The sequence below is a fragment of the Mus caroli genome, chromosome 10 (genome assembly GCF_900094665.2).
Source record: "Mus caroli chromosome 10, CAROLI_EIJ_v1.1, whole genome shotgun sequence".
NCBI classification, from domain to species: Eukaryota; Metazoa; Chordata; class Mammalia; order Rodentia; family Muridae; genus Mus; species Mus caroli.
Genome location: NC_034579.1, coordinates 55,229,620 through 55,245,795, shown reverse-complemented (window position 1 = coordinate 55,245,795; position 16,176 = coordinate 55,229,620). Strand labels below are relative to the sequence as shown.

Here is a 16,176-nt window from a genome sequence, read left to right as displayed (position 1 = left end):
TACACACACCAAATGCACCACATGCACACACACACACACACACAACACACATACACACACCAAATGCACCACATGCACACACACACACACACACACAACACACATACACACACCAAATGCACCACATGCACACACACACACACAACACACATACATACACCAAATGGCTTTATTGTTGTTTTTTCAAGATGGAGGTCTCACATTAGTTCTGGCCAGTCCTGGAACTCACTCTGTAGACCAGGCTGGCCTCCAACTCAGAAATCCACCTGCCTCTGCCTCTCTAAGTGCTAGGATTAAAGACGTGCGCCACTAAGCCAAGCCTCAATTTATTTTGTTCTGCTGTTTTGTTTTAAAGAAAAGAAAAGAAAAAGACAATGTTCTATAAAGCCTCAGACCTTGAGGCTGTGCAAAGCTTTGGCTGAGACTGTTTTGCTGTGACAGCAAAAATCTAGAACTTTGTTTATGCTGTTTCTTCCTTCCTGTCCCTCATCCCAGTCAGCAAAGGGCAGAGACTTGCCTTGGCATGGGCCCTGGGTGGAGCTGGGGGCTCCACAAGAGTCGAGTATCCCTGATGAATGACTTCTTCTGGCTTTTGTCTCCTGCCTCCCTCTGCCCTCCCCCTCAGCCCACTTTCAGAAGGTTCCCAGACAGTATTGAGCCCCTCGGTGACCTGCGGGCCCACAGGCCTACTCCTGTGCCGCCCTGTTGTCCTCACTGTGCCCCACTGTGCTGAAGTCATCGCTGGAGACTGGATCTTCCAGCTCAAGACCCAGGCCCATCAGGGCCACTGGGAGGTGAGAAGCCGGGTATAGTGACTCTCAAAATGGAATGATCCAAGCCCAGATGACAACCTCCTCTTCGTCCCCCACAGGAGGTGGTGACCTTGGATGAGGAGACCCTCAACACACCCTGCTACTGCCAGCTGGAGGCTAAGTCCTGCCACATCCTGCTGGACCAGCTAGGTACCTACGTATTCATGGGCGAGTCCTACTCTCGCTCTGCGGTCAAGCGGCTCCAGCTGGCCATCTTTGCCCCAGCCCTCTGCACCTCCCTGGAGTATAGCCTCAGGGTCTACTGTCTGGAGGACACACCTGTAGCACTGAAGGTAGGGGCTTGTCAGGGCATGGCAGGGGCATCAGCACAGCCAATCAATCGGTTGTTAGAACCTTCCCCAGATGCGTGGTTCCTACGGGCTTCTTTCGGGCACCAGCCTCAGAACAGCAATGGACCCTCAGGCAGGCATGGAGGCCACAGCTCCTAGGACTGGGCAGGAGGTGGGAGACAAGCAGGGGAATCTCTTTGAGAAGTCTGAGAGAGCGGACCTCAGGCCTAAGCCCTGGGTGACAAGTTGTCACTCTGGGTAGAAAAGAGGAAGGGCATTTCAGACCAACAGAGCGACCTTCTGCCGAGACAGGTGTGCAGCTCAGCGTTGTGAGCAGAGTAGGATGCGTGTACGTGTAGTCCTGTAAGTGAGAGAAAGACAGAGGCTGGAGAGATAGTAGCTTGTTAGCAAGCTCAGGTCATGCCTAGCAATCAGGATGCTGACCAGTGGTGAGGGGCCCAGCTATGGCAGACACCTGTTCACAGGTACTTTGTGGAATTCCCTGTAGCTATGGTGTGTGTGTGTGTGTGTGTGTGTGTGTGTGTGTAACAGGAACATTGGTGAACAAGAGGCAGAGGCAAGTTGGGAAGCTGGGGGTAAGCCCCACATAGCAGGCAGTGGCAATGGCCAGGAGATGAGACTGGGCCTTGTGGGTGGTCAGTAAGATGGACAGACCAGGAACTGATGGGATGAGCTAGGAAAACCTGAGCTTCTAGCAGGCACAGAAGAAAAGGCAGTGGAGACCGGAAGTGAGGGAGAGGATGGGCAGAGAGGAAGGGGCTAACACTGGCTGATGTGGAGCCCAAGTGGGCGCCACCTGTCTGTCATACATGCCTCAAAGCCCTTGCCCCTTCCTTCCCCAACTCTGTCCCATTCCCAGGTCGCAGGTCTCATCCTAGCATGATAGGGAGGATATAGGCTTGTCTCTCTTCTCCATCTTTCTTCCAGCCCTCTGAGAAGGCTCTGAGTTGTGGTCTCTCCCAGTCACTCTGTCTCTTGAGTCTCATGTGACTTTCTCAAGCTGCGTGCTGGGGACTGATGCAACCCAGATGAAAAGGCCCCGTGGGAGAAGGGCGTCCCCTGTGGGGCTGTATCACCCTGACATTCCAGGAGGCCTCCAAAAGGGGGGTGGGCATGGCTGGGAATTTCTTCCAGCAGGATCTTGTGGCACTGGTATTGGCTGGTATCCATCTGAGCCAGAGGGTGGTGTGAAGATCAACAGGGAAGTCACCACATTCTGGCTCAGTTGTGTTCTTTTAATTGTTCAAGCCCTGTCTATTCACCCGTCCATCTGCCCTCTACCTTTTCACTCATTGTGGTAATACGTAATACACTTGCGCAGTAAACAGCTAGTTGTTCACTCAGCCATTCTCTTCGCTCATATGTCTTTCCTTCAAATGATCTTCTATTCATATACCTGTCATTTGTGTATCTATCTGTTTATGCTTACACACATCCATCCAATGATCTAGCCATCCATCATCCATCCATCATGCACAGTAGTTGGCTAATCCTCTCTAATCTCCTCACACAGCCTTATATCTAATATGCCTTAAACAGCTCAATGGCTGGGCACTTCCAAACCTCCCAGTGGCTAACCCACTTACCCCTCTGATATTCCTGAATTACTACTTTCTAAACCCTGTGTCCCATCTTGGCCTTCCCAGGTGCAGACCTATCGCCCACCTGGGCTTCGATCCCCGACTCTCACGATCTGGCTGTCTCTCTGTCTTATATTTCTCATGCCTGATCCTTCTGCTTCCCCAGCATGGGCTTCTGCCTTTTTCTCTCTCTCCTGTGCCTCTTGGCCAGGAATCCTAAAGTCCTGCTTCTGTCTCACTGCCCAGCCATTTGCTGCTGACAACTTTATTTATCAATCAAAGCCAACTGGGACCAGGGACCCTCAGCATCCTACCTGTAGGTGTGTGAATTCCCATTAAATTTTGGGAACCCAGTTAACATAATACAAGCAATAAACCATATTCACAATATCATCATTTATTCATCGATCCATCCATCCACCTATCCATCCATTCATCCATCATCCACCCATCTATCCATCCATTCATCCATCCATCCATCTACCCACCCATCTATCCATCCATTCATCCATCCAACATCCACCCATCTATCCATCATCCCTCCATCCACCCACCCATCTATCCATCCATCCTCCATCCAACATCCATCCATCTATCCATCATCTTTGTGTTCTCCATCCTTCCAGCAGGCCCCTGTCAGTATCCTTCTATACGTCTAACCCATCTATCTAATTCTCCTTCCAAGCTCCTGTTACCCACGCATATGTTCTCTGTGTATCTACCTATCCCCCTGTCCGCCCATGTGTCATCCATCCAGTTTATTGTCTATCTACTTCGCCATCCCATCAATTCATTTATCCAGCCACCAAAAATCCATTCATGAATCCCATCCATCCATCCACTTCCCTATTAATCTGTCTTTTTTTAACTTTCCATGCCATTGGTCAGTCGGTCTGTCTGTCTAGCTATCCACCTAGCCACAGCTTTCCCATTCATCCACTGGTGTATCTGTCCAGCCATTCATCTGAAACACCTTCTTAACTGGATCAGACAGGTCTGGCCCCAGACCAGCAACTTGAAATATGAAAGAGCCGTATGCCAAGGGTAACAAGTCCCTCCGTCTGCCCCACCTACAGGAGGTCCTGGAGCTGGAGAGGACTCTGGGTGGCTACTTGGTGGAGGAGCCCAAGCCTTTGCTCTTTAAGGACAGTTACCACAACCTACGCCTCTCCCTCCATGACATCCCCCATGCCCACTGGAGGAGCAAACTTCTGGCCAAGTACCAGGTGAGCCCTGGGTCTGGGGAGGGGCAGCGGGAGGGACCACTGCTCTATCCTTTGTAGTGAAGCCCTGCTTTCCAAGTCTCCTGACCATGCCCTGTGTTCCCATTCTCCATGTACCCAGCCATCTTCAGGCCCAAGCTTAAATTCTTATCCATGAACAGCCACACCTTCATCCCCTTTTGCACCTCCCCCAACACAGACACACACAACCCTCACCGCCACACCCCACTTCCAGCTCTTTATACTGCAAGTTGCTGGTCTGGGGCCACACCCATGGGAACAACTGCGAGCCTGCAGACTGATTCTGCTCATCACTGGCTCTAAAGTCCCTCTGCTCTGTCTTGCAGTGTGTGACACCATTGAGGCCCCACATACTCCAGCTTCTATATTTATGCACATTCAGACTTCTGTCTTCCCCCTCGCACACAGACCCACTTCTCCACTCTCTCCCAGAACCGAGACATCAGTGCCATTTAGCCCCAGCTTTCCCTACTCGGACTGTTTCACAGAGAGACTCCAGCTGCCCCCTGGAGCCCAGCCCTCTGTAAGGCTGGGCCCTGCCCACTTCTCCCAGTGTCCCACCCCACCTGCAACCCTGCCCACCTTTCCTGCAGGAGATTCCCTTCTACCACGTCTGGAATGGCAGCCAGAGAGCCCTGCACTGCACTTTCACCCTGGAGAGGCATAGCCTGGCCTCCACGGAGTTCACCTGTAAGGTCTGCGTGCGGCAGGTCGAAGGGGAGGGCCAGATTTTCCAGCTGCACACAACGTTGGCCGAGGTGAGGCTCAATGATACCCTGGGGAGAGGAACTAGGGGGAGGGCTGGGACTCAGGTACATAAGCACCTCACTCCCCAGCATCTCCAATACAGACCCCTCTCTTTCACCTCCTGAGTCATAGCTGGGACCTGGCCACCTAGAGTGGGCAAAAGTCGCCTACTGAGTACTGTTCACATGACATATATTACCATAACGAGGTATCATGCCTATGGGGATAGGGTTATAATGGTCCCCATGTGAAAGATGAGAGTCTCAAGGGCTGGGGCTGTAGCTCACTTGGCAGAGTAGCATGTATGGTGCCTTTGTCTCCACCACCAATAAAATCAGGTGTGATGCTATACACCTGTAACCCCTGCACTTGGGATATAGAGGCAGGAGGATCATATCAGAAATTTAAGATTATCCTCAGCTACATTGTAAATTTGAGACAGCCTGGGCTACGTGAGACCTTATCTTTAAAAATAAAGCTTTAGTGAGAGAGTATCAGTATATTATATATGGCCACCAGGCAAGGCTGGCTTTGAACCTGGTCAAGGTAAGGGCTGACCTGTGGCTCCCAACCACTAAATCCAAACTAAGCTGACCAGTGTAGTAGAAAGCACTCCTCACAGGTCTCAAGCCTACTCTGCCCTAGGCAGGTCACCTGTCTAGAGAGCTCTAGACTGTTCCCCACTTACATCAAAGCTGGTCTGTGTGGGCTGGGCCCTGGCTACGACTCCTGCCGCTTCCTTATCCCAAGGCTAAGTCAGCATATGTCCAAGGCCCATCCCAAGCAAGATCACACCTGACTGACACGGGACAGAGCAACCCTTGACTTCCAGACATGGGCTAGGGAGAAGCCAGAGGAGACAAAGATAAGCTAGAGCCCAGTGCATCATGGGTGCTGGGCAAGCACTCTACTGATTAAGCTGCAGCTTCAAGGCTGGGGAGATGGCTCAGTGGTTAAGAGCACTGACTGCTCTTTTGGAGGTCCTGAGTTCAAATCCCAGCAACCACATGATGGCTCACAACTATCTGATAGCTACAGTGTACTCATATACATAAAATCAATGTATCAATCAATCAATCTTGGGGGGAGCGGGAAGCTATGGTCTGCCTGCCTGGGTGAACGCCTGTGTAGCGCTGAGGTTATCTCACTCCCGTCCCTGCCCTTCCAGACGCCTGCTGGCTCCCTGGATGCTCTCTGCTCTGCCCCAGGCAATGCCATCACCACCCAGCTGGGACCCTATGCCTTCAAGATACCCCTGTCCATCCGCCAGAAGATCTGCAGCAGCCTGGACGCCCCCAACTCCCGGGGCAACGACTGGCGGCTGTTGGCGCAGAAGCTGTCCATGGACCGGTGAGTATCCCAAGCTGCAGTCATCCCCATTGCCCTCACCCTCAGGGTCTGGCACAGCAGTGGGGTGCACATCCCAGCTGACAAAGGCCAGCTCCCAGCTCAGCTTCCCTTGTGCCATCAGTCCCCAGAGCCCGTGCAAAAATGCCGTGCATGCTGACATACACTGATCATCCCAGCACTGGGGAGACAGACAGGAAGCTCCCTGGAGTTTGCTAGCCTGCCACTCTAGCTGAATGATGAGAAACCCTGTCTCAAGTGAGGTGGATGGTATTGCTAAGGATGACTCGTGAGATTGTCCTCTGACACACGTATGCACACACACACACACGTTCACATGCACGTGCTAAAAATTAATTTTTAAAAGGACATTTAGAGCTGGAGAGATGGCTCAGCGGTTAAGAGCACTGACTATTCTAAGGAAGGTCTTGAGTTCAAATCCCAGCAACCACATGGTGGCTCACAACCATCCATAATGGGATCTGATGTCCCCTTCTGGAGTGTCTGAAGACAGCTACAGTGTACTTACATATAATAAATAAATCTTAAAAAGAAAGAAAAGACATCTAGTTACTAGAAATGGGAGAAGCTTACAAAGATAGCTAGAGACTCTGCTCCAGTCCTCAGAAGCGTGCTTACAAGGTCTCTCGGGGTCCCGGCGTCTTTTGGTGGTGGTGATGGCGATGGAGAAGAGAAGAGGGGGCTTTGGGTGAGCTCGGGCTTTGTCAGCTGTGTGAGGAGATGTGGGAATCAACCCCTCCTCACTGCAGAATCATATCTAGCAGTTTAAAGGAACCAAGATGGATCTTGAGCCACAGCTTCAGCGGCGTCTGTCCCTGCAGTTTCCGCTTGCTGCTGCTGCTGCTGTCCATTAAAGCATTGTGTAAGGAGGCTATGGTAGAGCAAAGTCACCTCAGACGTAGACTGGAAGGGCCAGGGCAAGACACACCCCAGTGACCGGTCTCCTCCCATGGAGCCCCGCCGTCTACAGGTCCAGCCCTGGCCAACAGTGTATTCAGATGTTGTACACACATGCATTTAGCATGTGTGTGTATGCAGCATGCTGTGCATGGAGCATGTGTGGAGGTCAGAGGATAACCTCCGGTCTCTTTGTTCTTCTGCTTGCCCTGTGTGTCAGGTTAGCTAGCCCAGGAGCTTACAGGGGCTTCCCCTGTCTGTGATTCCCAGCTCCCTGAAATGGAGTGCTCAAGGAACAGTGGATTTATAGACATACGGTTTTCATGTTGGCTGCAGGGATTTGAACTCAAGTCTACACTACCCACAGAACCATCTTGCCAGCCCTCATGCAGACTCTGAGTTCCTCCATGGGTTTATCTGTTGATGAAGGCAGAGGTTTAGGTTGCAGGAGCTTGCTCAGCCCCACCTCTAAACCACGCTAGTAGGAGATCAAGAGGACCAAGGGATGAGTCTTAGCATACATGGACTTGCCTAGGGCTGCAAAGTCTACAACTGGGGAACCCAGGAGTCAAGACTCAAGGCTGTGGGACTCCGGAGCCCACAGTCTTCCCACCACCCAGGTCTTCCCAATGCATGGGCTGGTCACCTCAGGGGTGCCGACATTTCTGTTTCCTTCCGACAGGTACCTGAACTACTTCGCCACCAAAGCTAGTCCCACAGGTGTCATCTTAGACCTCTGGGAAGCTCGGCAGCAGGATGATGGGGACCTCAACAGCCTGGCCAGTGCCTTGGAGGAGATGGGCAAGAGTGAGATGCTGGTAGCCATGGCCACAGATGGCGATTGCTGAGTGCCTGTGACCACAGGCCTGTGGGGACCAGTAGGAGACGGTGCAAGGAGGCCTGGCAGCCTCTGCACAGGGGTGCCCAGCCTCCACCACCCCTGGCTCACAGCGGGAATGGTCCTTCAACCCCCTCCCCGCCACAACCCTCAGACCACCACCACCAGCCTTAGAAAGTCTCTGTGCTCTACTGCCGAGAGGCCAGGATCCTGTGGCCCACTGTTTCCCCAGCTCGCTCTGGGGTGGGCTGAGGCCTCTGGGACAGCTGAAAGCCAGAGGCTTTCCCCCGAGACAACACACCACCCTCAGCCCTGTGACTTCGGGGACCCACAGGTTTCAATTCTGTGTTCACACGGTCCTGGGCTAAGGACCGCTCTCCTATCCCGGGTCGAGTTCAGTTCAGGCAAACTGCTTTTTCCTGTCCACAAGCAGAGAGGGGGGATTAGGGGAGTTGTGGGGGGATGGAGGGGATGAGCCTCAGAAGTCAGCGAGACTCAGGCATCGAGAGAGCAAAAACAGTAAGGGCAAAGAAAGACCCAGTTTCTTAGGGAACGCAAATGATTTATTATCCAGATACTTGGATAGGTCCTTTTTAAGAAAACAAAACAAACAAAAAAAAAAGTAAGAAAAGAAAAAAAAACTTTTATCCTTGAATATGGCTAAGAGTGGCCATGCTTGTGATTTGGGCCATAGGTGAGTACACTCCTGGACACGTGTGTGCATGAGTGTGTGCGTGCGTGGGTATGGTCAATAAGAGACTGTACAGGAGAAGGCTTTGCTATGTTAAGGCCTCAGTTTCCCCAGCTGTGCAGGAAGCTGAGACAGGGTTTTAGCCATGGCACTGAGTTCTAAAGTCACAAGCAGAAGCTGGGGCCTGGTGGCCCTCGTCTTCTCCGGAGCCCCCTGCAGGTGCCCTTCTGTGGCCTCCTATGGCTTTGGAGGGTCCAGCTGTGGTCCTGGGAGACTGTTCAGGTCTGTTTGGTGATTCCTGGTCTCGTGATGGCCAAAGCTCTTACTGAGAGGGAGGGGCTGTTCCAGGGAGGGCTCTCTCCTTGGGTGAGGCTGGGTGGCTCTGTGTCTAGGCTGGCACTAGCTGGTCTGCACCCCTGTGCCTCTAGCCCTAAGTTTACCCGCTGATCTCCCTACTGGGGTCAGGAGATATGAAGGTAACTAAGTAGAGAGCTGTATACCGACTCTTGACTACAGCCCATTCTGGGATGTTCCACGGGGCCACAGTGGAAGGGATGAATTCTTGTCCCTTCAGCCCACGGGCAGTGACGGGGACCAGGATCACTGGTAGAGATCCTATTGAAGGATGCTGACTTCCCTGAACCTCCCTTGACCAACCTGAAAGCTTTGAAAGTTGGGGCCTCTGTGAGGAGGCAGGTTTCATGGCCACAGACCCAGCAAGCATCTCTGCCCTGGTTTTCCTGAAGTGGGGCTCTGAGACAGACCAAGGTGCCCCTGGCATCTAGGTGAACAGTGCCTCATAGAGTAGTCCTCAGCTCCTCCTGCCAAAGATGCTCATCTCTGTGGGCATACTCTCGCTGGTCACTGTTAGCCCGCACATAGAAGGGGGAAGCCAAGGTGGAGCTGTGCTGTGTGACTCAGGCACATAACTGCTTTCTCTGGGCTTAAGTGTCCTTTTATCCTGGGATGCTCCACGAGGCCCCTTGGGTTCCCACACTTCTCTGGGAATCGAGTAGAGACAAGTTGATTGTGGTCCGCATGCTCTCTCCTTTGCCCGTCCTCGGAAACCTGCCTGTCTGGGACCTGAGGGAGCACTTAGTGAGCAAGTCCCAGCTTACAGTCCGACTCTTACTTAGAAGGTGCTCAGCATCTGGGGCACAGAAGCTAGAGCTGGAGCCTGGGGTAGGGCTCTAACCAGACAGCCCAGGTAAGGTTAAGCCAACTCTAGGCTGAGCCAGACAGGGCTGTTGGGTCGGGTTTCCATTCCTGCCTCCAATGAGATGAAGCCTCTCCCCTTCCCATTCCTAGCCAGCTTGGCATTGCTGGGTCCTGCAGGGTATTTCTGTGTCATCTTGGGTAGTATGTGTGTTTGGGAGCGCGCGCGTGCGTGCGTGTGTGTGTGTGTGTGTGTGTGTGTGTGTGTGTGTGTATGTATGTGTGTTTGTGTGTGTGTGCATGCCTGTGCTTTTCAACTTGGGCACATCAGGGCACCCCTCCCAGAACATGCACACCTGTCCCCACATGTGAACATGACCTCTGTGCCCAGGTTTGTGCCACTGGAGGTGGGTGTGCCTGTTTGCTGTCCCCGAGTCACAGTCAGTTGGTATATCTCCTATGTGCCTCTCTGCCTCTCTCAATGGGGCCAGGTGTCTGAGCTCTGGTCAGATACCCCTTGAGGGACAGGGACCCTTCTCATCCCTGGATCTTCCAGGGCTCTCTGGTCCCCCATCTTGAGGCTCCCAGGCATCCGAGACAGCACCTTCCTCCCACCCTCAGAGGTCAGGTGGGTAGGAGCTCAGGTGCCGGGGTGTGGACATGGCTGTGTGTCTGTGGGTTCTGATACGCAGGGGACGGTCCCAGCCCTGCTCGTCCATTCTGTAAACAACTTGTAAATAGTCTTTAGCATTCCTCTTGTAACAAGATTAATTTTTATGAAATAAATTATATTTCCTAGTCTAATAAAAAAAAAAAATCCAGGTCCTGGTCTGATGTCTTCACGGTGTCTTTTAATGGCAGTTGGGAGTGTCTTGTTCTTTTTGTATGTCCACAGCAGCTCAGAGCTCCAGACCTTGATCCAGCTCAACAGCCCCATCCCACAAAAGGGGAAACAGGGCTTTCTGACAGTTACACAGCAAGTTAGGGCCCCTGGATCTCACCTTGCTCACCAGCCAAGCCTTAAAGCACACAGAAGAGGAGAGAGGGATGTAGAGAGAGTAGGGTGTGCCCCAACTGAGGCTGAGTGGTCAGTTGGATGCCGCACAGGCAGGAGAGTGACTGTGGGATGTATGGCTGGGTGTGAACCTGTTGGTTTACACCCGAGGCAAATACCCCAGCTAAGGAGGAGAATGTTATCGGTCCCACCACACAGATGACAGACAGCATTGTGTGTTCTGCAAGAGTTTCCCTGCAGGTGGCGTCTGGTAATGAAATCATAAACCTGTGTCCTGCCAGTGAACCAATCTGCAGGTGGAGGAGTGCATATTTTAATTTTCACGACTTGATAGTTACTTCTGCTTAAGATGATACCCATAACCCTCAGGTGGCCCTCAGGCCTCACCCTGCATCTGGTTGGCAGTTCCCAGCCCCCATGGCCTGCAGTCCCTTGAGTTTGGAATAAGAGCCCTTGACCTGGTTGTGGAAGGTCATGAAGCCCATCACACTATTCAGGGTCTGGAAAGTCCTGTGGTGAGACTCTGATCTTACATTAACACAGGGTACTCCACCAAACATCTGTCTGCTAAGCTTCAAGTGTGAGCTTCCTGTGGGCCTTGCCAGCTCTCACTCTCTACAGCCTACACCTGGCTCTAAGGCAATTTCAAAGTGGGGTGGGTCTAGATTGAGAAAATTTCAAGACAAAAGGAAGTCCATGGGTCCTCTGGGTGTTTATGGTGTATTGGGGTGGGGGCAGAGCACATAATATATGCATGCTTGTGCCCACATGCACGTGCTTACACACACTTGGCCTGCTTTCACTATCTGGTCAGCTAAGACCCATGATAACCACATTCAGCAAGTTCCTAGGCCCCAGACGCTGCCAGGGTAAAGGTCTTTCTTTTTTCTTTTATTTTTAAGATTTATTTCATGTATATGAGTACACTGTATCTGCCTTCAGACACACCAAAAGAGGGCATTAGATCCCATCACAGATGGTTGTGAGTCACCATGTGGTTGCTGGGAATTGAACTCAGGACCTTAGGAAGAGCAGTCAATGCTCTTAACCGCTGAGCCATCTCACCAGCCCGGTAAAGGTCTTTCAAGAGGAATTTATTAATCAGGCAGGCAGGTGGACATGTCCTGGGAATATGGGAAATGGGCCAGGCTTGACTAAGCTAGGCAATTCAAGAATAAAAAGTGAAATTTATGGGTGCTACATGGAAGGCAGGGGAGAACAGGAAGAAAGGGTCCTTGCCTTGAGAGAGAGGTTATCGTTGGGTGAGTGGGGTAGAGAGGACAGGTGAACCTGGGCACAAGGGTTGTAAAGTCCAGTGGTTGTCAGTGTGAGAAACAGGGAGGACAGAGTAAATTATAGAGGTGCAGGAGCCCCCCCCCCCCCAGCCACCGTTAACTCTAGGTCACAGAAGCTAGCCTCAAACTTTGTACCTTTGTACCTAAACTGAGGTCAAGGCCACTTCTGTCTGAGCCTCTGAGTCTAGGATCTAGAGAGGCGGCTGTAGCACTTCCCGGTGATGATTGGCAGCTGGTCTTTGTTGCCCTCAGCAGCAGATCTCGGCTCTGACAAAACTGCACAGATGCTCATCTCTAGGGTCCCTTCCGCCGAGCCATAGTGGAACAGGGCCTTAATGGACCTTGGCGTGAAGGAGAGATTCTCAGGGCCCCCTGGGACACCTGGCCCTGGGTACTGTAGCTAAGCCACATTTTGGTCAACGGGCCACAGGAACAATAAGAAACTAACCACTAGATGGCGCCCGAAAACCGAACCGATGCAGTTAGAACCAGGAAGGATCTGGCTCCCCCAAAGCTCCAGAGTCCCTGACGTTTCTGACTGCCGCCCAGGGAGCCTGGACTGCTTTTCTCCAGGCAGCTCAGGCGCGCCCTCCTCTGGTCTGAAATGGGAATGACAGCGAGACTCAGCTGATTCACAGAAATCACCATTAGAAGCAAACGGTGATAAATCAATATCCATAAAACGAAAAGAAAAACCAACTAAGAATTCCAAACCCTTCTATTTAAAATATGTATTTATTATTAGTGTGTGTGAGAGAAAGAGCACATGTCCCACAGAGTGGAGGTCAGAGGCCAACCCTGTGGAGCTGTTTCTCTTCATCAGTCCTGTCTTAGTTAAAGTTTTACTGCAGTGAACAGACACCATGACCAAGGCAACGCTTATAAAGGAAAACATTTCATTAGGGTTGGCTTACAGGTTCAGAGTTTCAGTCCGTTGTCACCATCAAGGCGGGGGGAGCGTGGCAGCATCCAGGCAGGCATGGAGCTAAAAGAGTTGAGAATACCACATCTTCATCCGAAGGCTACTAGGAGAAGACTGGCTTCCAGGCAGCTAGGAGGAGGGTCTTAAAGCCCACACCCACAGTGACACACTTCGTCCAACAAGGCCACGCCTCCTAATAGTGCCACTCCCTGGGCTGAGCATATACAAACCTTCACACACACTCCTTACGTAGGTTCCTGAACCCTTACCCACTGAATTATCTGGTGACCCCAGAAGCTGTCCTTCTAAAGGCTAACAGAAATGACTGACCTTGATGGAAACAGAAATGATCGCAGGTGGAGTCCAGCACGGGGTGGGTGCACCTGGACAGAAACAGCAGTGCTACGACAATGAATAAGGAAGCACAATGAATTCTCAGGTACTGTAGATTAAACTACAGCAGCACAAGAACACGAGACCTGCCAGGGACTGTGGCACCGGAGTGTCTTGAGATCTCTATGACACAGTTTCACCATATGCTTCAATTTCCAGAATGACCTGGACACTCCTGATATGAAATATAATGTGATGGTGGATGGGCAGGAGTAAGAGAGTATCTGGTGGGCTCATGCCAAGGTGTCTCCCTGAGAAATGACGCCATGAGACAGACTTGGTGGTATAAGGGAAGTTTGTTTTGGGGAAGGGAGGGGAGTGAGGACCTGGAGAAGGGGTAGGGGCAGAGAGATGGGGCAGAGCCACAGAGCCATGAGGGTTGGGGGGAGGGGGGATAGAGAATAATAGAAAGGCCTGCCAGGAACACATGGGGAAGAGAGAGAGAGAGAGAGAGAGAGAGAGAAGACGAAGGTGACAAACAGTCTTTATGTAAGCCAGGCCACTGAACAGATGATGACATAAGCTGTTGCTAGGTCCCTGGGATGAGCCTTGCAGAATCACCTGTAAGCTAATAACTCCTCCATCTAGAGATGAAGTTTAGCCAGGTATGGTGGCGTACAACCTTAATCCCAGCACAGGAGGATTTAGAGTTCAAGGCCATCCTTGACTAATTAGTGAGCTGGAGGTCAGCCCTGGAAGAGTCTACCTTGGATAATTCCCGGGTCACAAAAAGATGACCGCCCTTAGAGACTGGTGGTTAAAATAGCTATGGCCCCTATACCCATATGTGTATGAATGCGGCACTATTAGGAGATGTGGCCTTGTTGGAGGAAGTGTGTCACTGTGTGGGTGGGCTTGAGGGCTCCTATGCTCAAGCTCCACCCAGTGCAGAATACATCTCTCTTTGGCTGCCTTTGGATCAAGATGTAGAATTCCCCACTCTTCCGGCACCAGGTCTGCCTGCATACTGCCATGCTTCCTGCTATGGTGATAATGGACTGAACCTCTGAAATTATAAGCCAGCCTCAATTAAATGTTGTCCTTTGCAGAGGCAGGCGGATCTCTGAGTTCGAGGCCAGCCTGGTCTACAGAGTGAGTTCCAGGACAGCTGGGCTACACAGAGAAACCCTGTCTCGAAAAACAAAAACAAAAAAAAAAAAAAAAATGTTGTCCTTTATAAGAGTTGCCTTGGTCACGGTGTCTCTTCACAGCAATCAGATCACCACAAAGCCCCAAAAGTCACAGTAAGAAGCTGCTTATACTGTGCTCAGGGGCTCCAGCATAGGTCCCAGCAACAGTCAGCACCACCAGTCAGACACACAAACAGGTGAAGAAGAGAAGTGGAGCCTCAGCCGTTGAACCTTCCCGGTGATGTAGCAGAAACCACAGGACAGAGACAACTGTGCTTGCTGCACACCCCCCGTGGTATAGTAAACACTTTACACTGTAGTGTGCAATGGGAATTCATTGAAGCTATCGTGAGCAGAAAAGAAGACCTTCTGGGGCTCAAGTATTGCTCAGTTGTGGGATGGTTAACGCTGAGTCTCATCTTGACAGAAGAGACAAGCATGTGAAGGGCTACTTGTAAAGGATTCTTTAGAAGCACTATTGAAGCAGGAAGACCAGCGGTACAGTCACATGGGCTGGGGTCCCTGGCTGGGTACCATTCATTCCACTCTGCCCCTAATCAGGCATGCCATCTGATGAGGTGACTCAGACTCTTCCTGCCAGGCCTTACCCATCATGACGGAGGACTGGGAGCCACCAAACTGGGAGCCACCAAACTGAGAGCCAAGAAAAGCCCTCCATTAAGTTCCTTCTGCCCCATCACTTACCACAAGAGTAAGAAAGGTAACTAAGGCAGGTGTGCTTGTTACCATGTGAGGTCCTTTGCGAACGCCATGTGAGGTTTGCATACAGATCTCTATGTGGACTATAGGAAGCTGGAACATGAGAGATTCAAAAATAAATAAATAATAAACAAAGGCTGTGGGGTGGATTCTGTGACAAAGACAAGGGTCAGTGGGTCCAGGAGACTCCTAAGCAGGAAAGGGGGCGGGTTCTGGGGTATGGTAGGGAGCAGTCAGCTGGAGAAGCAGAAAAGAGGGGACCAGGCTAAGAAGGCAGAATGGGGAAGGGAATATAGAGAAGGGTGAACACCCCTAGTTGGTGATGTTGATCTTTTCTGTGGGGACAGGAGGACAGACCATGCCCATGGGGTGTGTCCCTGGGGTTTGAAGAAGGTGATAGAGAAGCTGAGGTGCGTAGGGAATGCTGGGAAGCCCTGGCTTGGGTTGGTGGTCATGGATTCGAATGGACCCTCCTGACTGCTAATGTCTCTCTAGACACCCTCATAAACTGGGTCAAAGTGAGCCACCCAGAGCACCAGGAAAACAGAGATATGGGTGTTTGGGTGTTACTAAGACCTTGGGCTCTAAGCAGACAAAGGGTGAAAGTAAAGGGGTATCCCCACGCATGGAGCAGGGACAGAGGGCTCAAAGGGCCAGAGTCCCCTAAAGATCATAACTTTCCGAGGGAGCTGATGAACCAGCACATATCAAGGAGAGGTGACTGGCATCAACTGGGGAAAGGACTTGGATTAGAACTAGTTATTGTGGGAATCTTAGAAGTACAAGTGCCTCGTCTGGGGGCCATGAAATCCTGAAGAAAATCTGACCAATGAGGTTAAAACAGGGACGTTGCAGTGGCAGAAAATGAACTCAAGGTGGCAACATCTACCAGTAAAACCCGACGGACTCCCTTGAGCTGACCAGGCTGACTCCAAAGAAGGTACTCCCCAGCACCTGAGTGGAAAGGCTGGAGAGGGAAGGCTGGCGGCTCACCCCCCCTCCCCCCCCCCGCCTCCCTGGCAGGAGGCTGGACCACCTAGGAAGATTCTGTTCTTTTT

The 16,176-nt window shown here is 51.6% G+C and overlaps 1 protein-coding gene across 2 annotated transcripts in view; it reads left to right on the top strand.

Moving 5' to 3' along the window:
- The window catches only part of Unc5b (unc-5 netrin receptor B), a 69,227-nt gene extending 58,763 nt beyond the window's left edge, over positions 1 to 10,464 (top strand). For both annotated transcript variants that reach the window (XM_021173795.2, XM_021173793.2), the window contains 6 exons: positions 626 to 794; positions 872 to 1,105; positions 3,780 to 3,929; positions 4,541 to 4,705; positions 5,863 to 6,044; positions 7,642 to 10,464. In XM_021173795.2, coding sequence (XP_021029454.1) covers positions 626 to 794; positions 872 to 1,105; positions 3,780 to 3,929; positions 4,541 to 4,705; positions 5,863 to 6,044; positions 7,642 to 7,807 — 1,066 coding nt within the window. In that variant the 3' untranslated portion in view covers positions 7,808 to 10,464. The remainder of the gene's footprint in view (positions 1 to 625; positions 795 to 871; positions 1,106 to 3,779; positions 3,930 to 4,540; positions 4,706 to 5,862; positions 6,045 to 7,641) is intronic.
- Positions 10,465 to 16,176: the final 5,712 nt, after the last annotated feature.